The sequence below is a fragment of the Aquarana catesbeiana genome, linkage group LG01 (genome assembly GCF_042186555.1).
Source record: "Aquarana catesbeiana isolate 2022-GZ linkage group LG01, ASM4218655v1, whole genome shotgun sequence".
Lineage (NCBI taxonomy): Eukaryota > Metazoa > Chordata > Amphibia > Anura > Ranidae > Aquarana > Aquarana catesbeiana.
Window position 1 is genome coordinate 363,592,195 of NC_133324.1, and position 13,501 is coordinate 363,605,695.

General features: G+C 41.9%; 1 protein-coding gene across 2 annotated transcripts in view; it reads right to left on the reverse strand.

Moving 5' to 3' along the window:
* Nucleotides 1-13,501, reverse strand: part of LOC141146543 (spindle assembly abnormal protein 6 homolog) — a 126,828-nt gene that overhangs the window by 57,950 nt on the left and 55,377 nt on the right. For both annotated transcript variants that reach the window (XM_073632965.1, XM_073632966.1), the window contains 2 exons: nt 12,181-12,285; nt 1,774-1,945 (listed from right to left, as the gene is read on the reverse strand). In XM_073632965.1, the coding sequence (XP_073489066.1) occupies nt 1,774-1,945; nt 12,181-12,285 (277 nt within the window). The remainder of the gene's footprint in view (nt 1-1,773; nt 1,946-12,180; nt 12,286-13,501) is intronic.

Sequence of the window (13,501 nt, forward strand, 5' to 3'; positions counted from 1 at the left end):
TCTGCGCTAGGAACTAAAGTTAATAAGCAGCTGTTCACTATAACCCAGACACCAGGCACAGATAATATATGTAAAAAGAGTGCAGTGCTAAACAATAAAGTGCATTAGTTTGAATACAGACAAATATCAAAATATACTAATGTGCAGATAATCAACAGTATATAAACAATAATAACTGTGAATAAAGTTTGAACACACATATGCTAAATGACATCACATGTGAATAAAGTGCAATTGTGCAAACAAAAAGTTAATATAAAGCTGGATTCCATCAAAGAAGAGAGTGTTTGGAAATGACGATCATACACCAGACGGCGTGACACCCACCATAACAAAAATGGAAGCTTACTGGAAAGCCAGCGACCCCTCTTACTAGGAGAGGTCACACAGCACTTAGTTGGATCTCTGATCCACTGAGAAAGAAATCCAGACGTTCCTCCCCTATGGCTGTGGATGGTATAAACTGGGAGGTTCACAGCAACTCAGGATGAAAAATGCAGTGTAGAATGCCTCGATATCAGAATGTTTAGGAAACAAAAGTGTGATACTGTCTCAACATCCGGTTTATTAAGCAGTACACTTACATAAAAGCTATGATCATGTCACAAATCAACAGATCAAATCCTTGTGAGTTTCAAGCAGTGATTGCTCAAATGCAGCAGCATGTGTACGTAGCAATCCTGATGATCGTTTCATCATAAATGACATTACACCCCTGGTGATGTCATTTATGATGAAATGATCGCCAGGATAGCTACGTACACATGCTGCTGCACTTGCATGATCGCTGCTTGAAACTCACAAGGGTTTGATCTGTTGATTGTGACATGATCATAGCTTGGACTTTTATGTAAGTGTACTGCTTAATAAATCGGATGTTGAGACAGTATCACACTATGTGGAGTGCTCTTTGTTTCCTAAACATTCTGATATCGAGGCTTCCTACACTGCATCTTGCATCCTGAGTTGCTGTGAATCTCCCGGTGTATACCATCCACGGCCATAGGGGAGGAACGACCGGATTTCTCTCTCTTTCTCAGTAGATTAGAGATCCAACTAAGCGCTGTGTGACCTCTCTGAGTGAGAGGAGTCGCTGGCTTTCTGGTAAGCCTCCATTTTTGTTATGGTGATGGGTGTCACGCCATCTGGTGTATGATCGTCATTTCCAAACACTCTCTTCTTCCATGAGACTTTCTTTGATGGAATCCAGCTTTATATGAACTTTGTTTGCACAACTGCACTTTATTCACATGTGATGTAATTTAGCATATGTTCAAACTTTTTTCCCAGTTATTATTGTTTATATACTGTTGATTATCTGCACATTAATATATTTTGATATTTGTCTGTATTCGCACTAACGCACTTTATTGTTTAGCGCTGCACTATTTTTACATAGAATACATACTGTAGCCAGTCTGTGGGAGCCAGAATTATTGTTGGTTGGTAGGGGATCAGATAAATATTTTACTGTGAACTGCAACTCAATTTATAACATTTGTATCACGTGTTTTTTCTGGATTTTTGGTTATTCTGTCTCTATCATTTAAAATGCACCCATGCATAACATCTATGATAACAATTAGACTCTTTGTAAGTGGGCAAACTTAAAATCTGCAGGGCATCAAAATTATTTTCGCCACTGTAAATTAAATAGTGTGTGTTTAGTATCACTTTAAACACTTTGCTACTAACAAAAGCAAGATTATGCAGCAAACATTATTTGTCCATAACTCCATAATGAATGGTTTAGTCAAACATAACCAGACTCACCTTTAAGCTCTTAATGCAGGTGGCAAGATACTTCTTTACATCACTGTCACTGCCTTCCATAAGTTTTAAAGACAGATGGATTAGGTGCTTGAATGGGTTTGTTTCAATTATATTTAAGCTTGTGGCCATACAGTCCAGGCCATTTGAAGAGGTTAGCAACTGAAGTAAAAACCTGTAAATGTACCAACAATTAGCCAAAATGCAAATTCTTTTGATAAAATCACCAAACACTACACTTTCACCATCACTTTAAACAGATCTTTATCAAAAGCTGGAGATTTTTTTTTTTTATTATTCTTTTTGCACAGTTTGAAGGAGGATAGTAATGGGGATAGAGAAATGAAAATTTCTCTTCTCTACCCCTCGAAAGTAAAATAAATAGAGATAAATAGACATGGGTAAGAAGGATACACATTTGTTTATATGGGGTAATGTAGTTCACATAGAGATATGAGAGGGGGAAGGAGGGAAACTCCCTCTGCGCCCCCCCCCCCCTTTTTTTTTTTGCACAATTTGAAGGAAGATAGTAATGGGAATAGAGAGATGGGAATCTCCCCCCAGCCCCCCCCCCCCGAAAGTAAAGATAAATAGACACGGGCATGAGGGGGTATAGATTTGGGGTATTGTTTCACACATAAAGATATATGTATGTGTATGTATATATACGCGTATATATTTTATATTATTGTATTTTGAGAAATGTTTTGTATTTTTATGAATGATTTGCAGATTGTTTTGTAAAAGTATGTAAGATTTTTTATCTGTAAAAAACGTAATAAAAACAAATTAATCTCAAAAGCTGGAGATAATGGATACTATAGTCATGGTTTATGAACAGGCTAGGTCTAAAAGACTTTCCTGGGTCATGAAGTCTAGGTGAGCTAAAATAATTCTGCTGAGGCAGAGTGAAATGTGGTCTCAAACTTTACATGTCCACTTGTTCAAACCAAGTAGTTGGTGACACTGCTTAGAAACCATGCTGTCATTACAGTCCCCACACAATCTACACTATCCATGCAACATGAATACATACACCAGTGTTTCTCAACTCCAGTCCTCAAGGCGCCACAACAGGTCATGTTTTCAGGATTTCCCTCAGATGAAATGGCTGTGGTAATTACTAAGGCAGGGAAACTGATCAAATCACCTGTGCAAAATAACGGAAGGCCTGAAAACATGACCTATTGGGGCGCCTTGAGGACTGAGAAACACTGACATACACCATACAAGACACATGCACTGCATTTAGGAGTGGACACCAAACACAAGTAATGCATGCTTTCCCATGTTCCACTTGTTAAGTGTTCACACGTGCCCTTTGCGCACACATTCTTGTGCGACGCTTGTATGGCAAGCTTCCAAAAGTTAATAAGACACTGCTGTCTTTTGTGAGCAGGCTTCCCTGCATTCAGAGGTGGCGCAACATATCTAGAAGTGAAAGAGACTGGAGCTCAGCAAAGGGCTGGAGTCCAAGAGCCACTCAGCAGCAGGAATTCCAGAGATAAAAGGCCCCTTTGCCTTGGAACATGCAGAACACTGTACATTAAACATGCTAACCATATGGGGCATTTGGGACAGGGACACCGGACAAAGAAGGTCAAGGGAAGGAGCCAGTAAGCACTGCGCGGGATCGGGAGATTGATACTCTGAGAAGCTTCAGTTTCCGAAAATGGGGACAATTTCTCATGAATGATGCTGCTTCTAGGCAGTGATAAAGGCCATTTGTAGAGATAAGGTTTTTACAATTCATTTTTTTTTTTTTTGCAACAAGTTATTTACCATATTCCTAGAAATGTACTAAACATATAGAAATTTTAGCAAAAACAAATGCTGAGCAAATTGAAGACTACTGATCATATTGACTCCATGTGAAAAGAGCGGATATTCAAAAACCGGTTTAGATCTTTGAGATCTAGAATGGGTCTGTCATCTCCATTTGGTTTTGGTACTGTGAAAAGGTTTGAATAAAACCCCAATCCCTGCTCTTCCATGGGGACCACCGATATCACCTTTTGAGACAAAAGATGGTCCAATGCTTGAAAGAGACTTCTTTTTCTCTGGATCCCTGGGAACGTTTGATCTGAGAAAACGAGGAGACGGGTACTCTTGGAACTCTAGTTTGTACTCTAGAGTTATTGAGGAAGCCACTCATTTGTCTTGACACTCTTCCTGCCAGATCCTTGACAGCTGCAGAAGTCTTCCCCCGACTCGAGCGAGCAAGGGCGCCGCTTCATAAGGAGGCTTTAGCATTTTGTTTTGTAGGTTTCCTTCCCCAGGACTTCTTTTGTCCCTGAGGTTGACACTGAGGTTTACCTCTTGAATTTGACGGTGGAGGCTGTCGTGACTGCCTGGAGGCTGATGCTCCTGGCACTGGAGAAGAGGCTTGTTTAAATGAAATACGCTTACTCCTTTTCCCATTAGAAATTCTTTGTATGTATTTATCCAGATCATCCCCAAACAGCCGTTCACCGCGAAAAGGAAAACTAGCCAGGAGCTTTTTGCATGGCGCTTCAGCTTACCAATTTTTCAACCATAGTATTCTACGCATGTGATGGGGGTATTCCTGCGCTACCGTAATGGAGAAAGAGCGTGAAGACTAAAAAACTAAAAATTGGACAGCTGCATGCACCAAAACTGGGGACAGACAACCCCAACTATAACAAATGAATACAGGGAGAGGGTGCTGCGCTAACCAAAAAGCAGGTGGTGGGGGTGTTATGGGTCTCTAAAACGGGTGGTCCGTAAAACCAAGGGTTGAAGGGATGCTAGAATCAATATATCATGCTAAAATCATATGTTCATAGGCCCAATCAAATGAATATCATGCAGTACAATGATATATGTGAAAACATGCACAGGTGCCTGTCAGGCTAAAGTCGGCCGATCCAGCTGAAATACAATACTGACATACCCTGGGACCATAATAAAAATCGCTTGAAAATTGCATAAATATATGATCTATATATAGTAATAGACCTGTGCAAAAGGGCATGGAAAGTGCATGGTGCTGCGGGACCTAATCCTCTTATACTATGTGAAAAAAATCTCACACTGCAACAGTGCGTGATCTACTGTGTATAAACTTAATGTACCGCTATTTCCATAAGCATAAAAACGTAAAGCAAGTGGTGCAATAAATATAACCAGTGCATATAAGTATGTGCCAATCAAACCAAAAAAATAAAATAATAAAAAATATATAAATAATACAATACAATAAAATCATCTAATAATAAACACATATATATGTGCAATCTTAAGTATCAATTCATAACGTGCAAAAAAATGCATATAAAGTGCATCGTGCTAAGTGATCTAATAATCTAAATTCACACAGTGTGCCAGCAGTGTGTGATCACTCTGTGTAGTATAGCAATTACCAGTAAGCATATCATACACCTGTGTATAAATTAAAACACAAACGGTAAAGGTGGTAATGTCCACAAACAATAGTAGTAAAATAGAGTCCTTTGGGGTGCATCAAAAAGAAGTTCACTGTGCTCAAAAGATAACTATAAAGTGACGTGCCAAAAGAGTGACAGACATGTAGGTCTTCTTCGTGTGCAAACATACTTAAGTAAGCAGTGGCCCCTTACCTAGCGGTGCTAGGTCAACCGCAGTGATCTACTAGCAGATGGTGGTAATCTTTACTTGGGGTCCCGGGCTGTACTGCTTCCACGCCTGGTGTTGCTCTGCGAGCTAGTGTAGTAGGCTGTGGTCTTTTGGTAATGATCCTGGACCAGCGCGGGTCCTAACTCCACCTCTGTGTCTCACATATAAGTGTACCAATGATAAAGGACAAAGGGGTACCGCATAGTGTGATAAGGTTTAAACGATGGAATTTTATTTAAAGTAAATACAGGTACTCACATAAAAATGACAGACCGGTGCTAAAATCCTACGAGCAGCGAGCTTGTTAGCCTCTGTCAATCAGAAGTGCCCAATCCGTCCCTACACGTGACGTCACCGATCACGTGACTTTATCAGGGGATTCTACGCATATGTACCAGCCCAAGCGTAAGGCGTGAGGCCTGGAGAATAGAATCTCTCATAGCATCTATTGCAAAACATAACACCCCTGGCAGCTCGGCCAAATCTCGGGCCTGCTGATCAGGAATAACCTTAAGCACCTGTTTAAACTTGTCAAGGATTGACATACACCAATTGCTGCCAGCGCAGGCCGAGTTACTGAACCTGCCAGAGAAAAAAAGTGTTCTTTAATAGGAATTCCAACTTTTTATCCATTGGATCACTAAGCATTTGAGCATTGTCTACCGGACAAGTCAAACTTTTATTCACAGAGGATATAGCAGCGTCAATTGCTGGTATCTCCCATTTTTTATTAAACTTTTCCTCCTAGAATAAAGTTTTGAAAACTTTTTAGGAGGATAAAAATGCTTATCTGGGTGATCCCACTCAGAATACATAAGCTTTTTCAGCATGGAAAAGCATGCACAGCTTGGGGAGGCTTTAGCGAACCCAAACAAGAAGTAGGTTTATCATCCGACTCAGTTACGGGTAGCATAAATGTGGAGCGGACCAATTCAGTAAGAGCTTGTACCATCAACCTATCAGATTTTGAACCTGATCCTTCTGCATTTGACCCCTCAGAAGTCTTCCCAGTGCCCTGAGAAAAATTCATCATCTCCCGCCCCGGTTCCTCAGTTTGAGGGTCCTGGGTAACGGAAGGGGACCTATCACACTTAGTCCCACTCTGGGATGCGATTAAAGCCGCTAACCTCTGCTCCAATCCTAATACGGTTGAGGAAAAAAACTCTTCAGTAACAGACAGGGGCTGCAGTGTTGGAAACAGATGCATCACCTGATGGTTCACTCTGACCAGCCACTTCAGATCTCTCAGGGGAGGATGCCATTGTAGAGATGAGTTTAGGCTTTTTTGAGCTTGAAGGAGTTCCTCTTGAGCCCTTTTTTGGGGTGTTTCTAACTCCCCTTCTGACCATAGCCCAAAACGCACAAATGCAGTACTACTTCCAGAAGAAATTGCATCCACTGCTTGAGCAATAGTCCAGCAATTGCCGCTGCTATTAACGCTCAGCCTGATGCTTTTAGTAAATGTGCCAAAGGAATACCTGTGTCACCAAACCTCTTACATGCCCCTTTTTTTGCTGTTGTGTTCCCCCGACAGCTGCAGCCAGCAAAAATGGAGCTTTTAAAACCTACTCCCGCGCTAGTCGTTGCCGCACGCCAATGCCACGCTAAGCCCTGCTCCCTCCGTCACAACGCCCCCCCCCCCCCCCTTTTCAAAAGAGCGTCTTTCCCACTCGGGCCTCCAATCTGATGGGATTGGCGTGTGTGTGTGGCAAGGAGGAGACCTGGTGACAAACCGCCGTGCAGGAGCAGTGAAAAAACGGAGCAGCATCGCCGATCGTTCTGGCTTCCCCCTATCCAGGGAGAGGGGGAGAGCTTGTCCAGGTGGGGGGTTTTTTTTGGAAGAAAATCCTCCCCCCAATCTTACCGGAGACCTGGGCTGCTAGCCGGAGGGAATCTGCAGCTTCTGCTGAAACAGCGTGATCTTTGAGGAAAGCATGACAAGGTACATGCTCTATACAACCCCCAGTGGTGACTTTTAGGCAAGACATTTACTTTTTAAAGGAGACAATTCATAAGAAACTTAAAAATTCCTTAGAAATCTCCACTTACCTTTCCCGCAGCAGGAATTTCTGTGGTAAAACCAACAGACCCAATCTTCACCCCTCACGGTGGGCTCCGTTTAAAAACCTTCAGGAACCGGGGCCCCTTTTTATCGGGGGATCCACACTCCTGGACCCGTAAAAGAGAAGCGTTACGGGCTAAACCTTGTTTCTTCCACCACAAGGCCCGGGTACCATTCAATTCAGCCTAAAAAGACACTTTCAATGGATCTGCTGCATAGCTGGCCCCAGCAAGGATTGCTCCAGTGGTGCTCAGCACAGCACATCTTTACTTGTGACCAACACCTAAGACACTGGCGAAAAAAACTGAGGTACTCCCAGTAGTGGGAGGGGTTATATAGGGAGTGGACTTCCTGTCTTAGGGTGTGCCAGTGTCCATCACCTGAAGGTGGCCTATAACCCACATACTAATTGCTATACCTCTGTGGCCCGTGATGTACTTCAAAGAAAAGGATTTACAGGTAACTAGTTATAAAAATCCTATTTTCAGAAATAAAAAACTGATAATTGGCATGTGCGTATGTATTCACCTCCTTTGTTATGAAGCCCATAAAAAGCTCTGGTGCAACCTATTACCTTCAGAAGTCACATAATTAGTGAACTGATGTCCACCTGTGTGCAATCTAATGCCCTCTGTACACACGATCAGACATTGAACGGACATTCCGACAACAAAATCCACGGATTTTTTTCAGACAGATGTTGGCTCAAACTTGTCTTGCATACACACGGTCGCACAAAGTTGTCGGAAAATTCGATCGTTCTGAACACGGTGACGTAAAACACGTACGTTGGGACTATAAACGGGGCAGTAGCCAATAGCTTTAGTCTCTTAATTTATTCTGAGCATGCGTGGCACTTTGTGCGTCTGATTTGTATACAAACGATCGCAATTTAAACGATCGGATTTTGTTGTTGGAAAATTTTATATCCAGCTCTCAAACTTTGTGTGATGGAAATTCCGACGGAAAAAGTCCAATGGAGCCCACACACGATCGGAATTTCCGACAACGCAATCCGATCGCACTTTTTCCATCGGAAAATCCGACCGTGTGTACAGGGCATAAGTGTCACATGATCTGTCATTACATAAACACACCTTTTTGAAAGGCCCCAGAGGCTGCAACAGCTAAGCAAGATGCACCACTAACCAAACACTGCCATGAAGACCAAAGAACTCTCCAAACAAGTAACGGCCAATGTTGTTGAGAAGTACAAGTCAGGGTTAGGTTATAAAAAAAATATCCAAATCATTGATGATCCCTAGGAGCACCATCAAATCTATCATAACCAAATGGAAAGAACATGGCAAAACAGCAAACCTGCCAAGAGACAGCCGCACACCAAAACCCACGGACCAGGCAAGGAGGGCATTAATCAGAGAGGGCAGCACAGAGACCTAAGGTAACCCTGGAGGAGCTGCAGAGTTCCACAGCAGAGACTGGACTATCTGTACATAGGACGTCAATACGCTCCATGGAGTTGGGCATCATGGCAGAGTGGCCAGAAGAAAGCCATTACTTTCAGCAAAAAACAAAATGGCACGTTTTGAGTTTGCAAAAAGGCATGCGGGAGATTCCCAAAATGGATGGAGGAAGGTGCTCTGGTCTCATGAGACTAAAATTGAAATTTTTGGCCATCAAAGAAAACGCTATGTCTGGCGCAAAGCCAACACATCACATCACACAAAAGAACACCATCCCAACAGTGAAACATGGTGGTGGCAGCATCATGCTGTGGGGATGTTTTTCAGCAGTCGGGACTGGGAAACTGGTCAGAGTTGAGGGAAAGATGGATGGTGCTAAATACAGGGAAATTCTTGAGCAAGACCTGTACCACGGTGTGTGTGATTTGAGGCTAGGATGGAGGTTCACCTTCCAGCAGGACAATGACCCCAAACACACTACTAAAACAACATTTGAGTGATTTAAGGGAAACAAGTAAATGTGTTGGAATGGCCTAGTCAAAGCCCAGACCTCAATCCAATAGAAAATCTGTGGTCAGACTTAAAGATTGCTGTTCACAAGTGCAAACCATCCAACTTGAAGGAGCTGGAGCAGTTTTGCAAAGAGGAATGGGCAAAAATCCCAGTGGTAAGATGTGGCAAGCTCATAGAGACTTATCCAAAGCGACTTTGGAGCTGTGACAGCCGCAAAAGGTGGCTCTACAAAGTATTGACTTTAGGGGGGTGAATAGTTATGCACATTGACTTTTTCTGTTATTTTGCCCTATTTGTGGTTTGTTTCACAAAAAAAAGAAAAATCTTCAAAAGTTGTGGGCATGTTCTGTAAATTAAATGATGCAAATCCTCAAACAATCCATGTTAATTCCAGGTTGTGAGCAACAAAACATGAAAAATGCCAAGGGGGGTGAATACTTTTGCAAAGCACTGTATGTCACACATTTAAGTACAAAACCTTACTTCCCACACAGCACATACATCAAGGTAATGAAAGGTTTCAATAAAAGAAGAAAACATAATAAAAAGGAAAGATTTGCATGTATCAAAATCCCTCTCCAAGCCCGATAGCATCATTTTTTGTGACAAAACCAGCATGTGGAGGGCATAATCCAGTTCTTAGCACAGCATGATGTTCCACAGCAAAGCAATCAATTTGTACATGCCTTCAAATAAACATCAAGTTTAAACGTATACCACTTGCAAACACTCCACTGTGAGGGTGAAGGAAGAAATCTATTTACCATCAAAGGAAACTGAGAAAAAAAATACAGTACATTTATTGGAGGGTACTGAGTTCTCCCTCACTAAAGACGACTTTCTATCAGTTTATTATTGATGATTTGCACATGCTGAATGTCATTTCTTGTTCTTCCATCAAATATCACAACTCTTATCCACAGACTTCTTTGTCCTAACGTGTTAACCATTGTACAAGTTATCTTTCAAAGAGTGATGACCCAGGGCAGAATCAAGTGCACTGGCAATCTTCTAAGAGATCGATACAATGAGCTAAACACAATAAAATCTTGTACTCTAGAGAAGGCTCTAAGCACCTTATTTTTCAAATAACAAATCTTGACAGCATTACGTCACAATCCAAACCCTATTTCCTTTAAAGATAATTTTTGGACTGCAATTCACAATGTAAAAATGCTTTGTGAAACTCTGAAAACTTCCCAAAGCGTATAACAAAAATGCAAAATATCACCGTGATTTTCCAGAGTAATAATTAGGCTTTGTATGAATGTTACTTGTAACAAATATCTTCCACACTCTAGGCACATTGTGCATTTTTGGTTGCATTTTACATGCATCACAATTAAATGTAATACAACACGCAATGCCTGCAACTGCAGAAAGCTAGCTTTTTCCATTGCACCTAAAATATGCATAAGTGAACAGAGCGTAATTCTTTAACATGTGCCTGACTGTTAAAGATAAATCAAAGTTTTTTCCCCCTCAAAGAAAAAAGTGGTGGTTTTATCATACGAGTAGTTTATAAAGACACTTTCATTGCATATAGCGCTTACCATGTTACTATATTAAGAGATAAGTGCACACCTTTGCAGCCAGAACCTAAATGGCAGTTTTAAGGCCCCTTTCACACTGGGGCCGCCCGTGCGTTAGTGGTAAAGCACCGCTCATTTTAGCGGTGCTTTACCACTGTTTAAGCGGCGCTTTTTGGCTGCTAGTGGCCAAAGAAGGGGTTAAAAGCGCCCGTGTTGTGGCGTTTCTGAAGCACTTTGGATGCGCTGCCCATTCATTTCAATAGGCAGGGTGTTTTGGGAGCGCTAAATACATTGCTGCCAAACTGCCTCAAAGATGCTGCTTGCAGGACTTTTCCTAACGTCCTGCAAGCGCACCGCCCCAGTGTGAAACGTCACACTGAAATCAATAGGAGGTGGTTTTCAGGCACTTTACAGGCGCTATTTCGATCGCAAAAACGCCTGAAAACCGCCTCAGTGTGAAAGGGGTCCAACTATTACTCTCTACTAATGAGAAGTCTGCTCAGTCCACATCTTTAAGTGGATGCCCAGTGCTTTTATAGTCATAATTTATGGCCAGACCTGTGTACAGCTTGCTCACTAATATACAAAATAACAACACAGAAAAAACACCCTTCAAGCCACAGACTAACTGCATGTTACAGACTAAGGAGATAAACAATATTTCACTTGGCGTGCTTTACATTTATTTTCTGACCAGGTCATAGGACTGAAAGTACATGTACACTAAAATCCAGCCCGTTTCCTTATTACATCTGCACATAGGTTTGTATGTCAAAACCAATATCATTAATTTCAGGTACTTATAAAGAGCTGTCAATATACACAGCGTTTTACATACACATATATATTATATATACATACACACATGTATATTGTACATTCACATCAGTCCCTAACCCTAAAGAAGCTTACAATCTAAGGTCCCCAACTCATATTTATACATACTAGGGCCAAATAGGCAGGGGCCAATTAACCTACCAGCATGTCTTTGGAGTGTGGGAGGAAACCAGAGTACCCCTAGGAAACCCACACAAGCACAGGGAGAACATGCAAACACTGTGCAGGTAGTACAGTGGTTGGGACACGAACCGATGACCCTAGTATTGCTATGCAGAAACACTAACCACTATGCTGCCCTATAAGCTGGGTATTTTAATTTCTGAGAAATAAAAGTACTAAATAAATAATATTATTAGATTACTTTTTAAAGCATAAACCAACAAAGGGTCTAAGAAGGGCATGACAATATAAGAGAGATTTATACCTAGGAACAGGTTTGTCTTGCTCCAATATACATTGCTCCAAAAGGTCAATGAACCTCTGTGGAAATGCAGAAAATTCCACTAATAATCCTTGTTGGTTTTTTAAGCTGTGAGAGAGAGGGGAAAATATATGTGATCAAAAACACATGCACAGTAAATACAAAGAATCAAGACATGAGAAGTACACAACACAATCACTGTTAAAGGGGAGTCCTACTTGTTTTCCTGTTTATTAAACATCAGCAGCTACAAAAAGTGTAGCTGCTGACTTTTAATAAACACACACTCACCTGTCCCACAATCCGTCCACCCGAACCCTCGGTTCTGTCTGGCGCTGGCTTCACAAGTGTGGGCACCCGACTGACAGCTTGCAGCTTCACAGCTGGGTGCGCACTGCACGAGTCGCGCTGCGCCTCCTTAATGGCCGGGCAATCTTCTTGGACCTGCAACCTGTCCCAGAAGGTTGCAGGGAGGGAGGGGGAAGAGGAGAACTTCCGCTTAAGTCGCCTAGGCGGCTCGAGCAGAAGTGGGAGCTGAGAATCTGTCAAAACTAGGTAGCCCTCCCCAAAACGAATGACATGACAAATATGGCATAGATGGGGGTGAGGAGGCCTTAAAGCGGAAGTTCCACTTTTGGGTGGAACTCCGCTTTAAGATCAACATAAATTCATAGTTTGGTATGGAACTAGCTAGCACAAACTGAACTAAATTGTATAGACTGAAGGAGTTCTACATAAATGAACGAAGTAGAGATTGGAACATCTTCTCACAGCATCTTGCTTTTAGATATGATGTTATGATTTTACTAGGATTTCTTAAATAGTAGCTCTGGAAGGGGTTGATAGGACAGTCATCCTTGTAATGCACAGTTTACTACACAATTTGAACATGTAAATCACTGCGTCCAGGCTTGGACATCCATCAACAACCGCAGCTATCTACTCCATGTGCAACAACATGCGAACAGCAGCCGCTAATTGCATGCCCCAGTCATTTCAGCAGCAAGAATCTGCCGATTCTTGCTGCTGGAATCTGGCGGGAATCGGCCCTGTGAATGTGGCAGGATTCACATCTATGCATGTTGCTTTTGAGCGTTTCTGTAGTGCTTTTTGCCGTGCTTTCTGCGCTTTTGTTACCACATTTTTACCGCGATTTGTGTCTTATTTTTATCTTTTACATTTACTGTATATAGCTGGTTGCTAAGGTGCGGGTCAGGAAGATGGCCGCCGCATCCTTAGCAACGGATGAGTCATCAGCTAATGTAAATAAATAAATATTGCCGGCTAAAAAAAAAATAATGGTCTGGTATGGATTTGGAGGGGA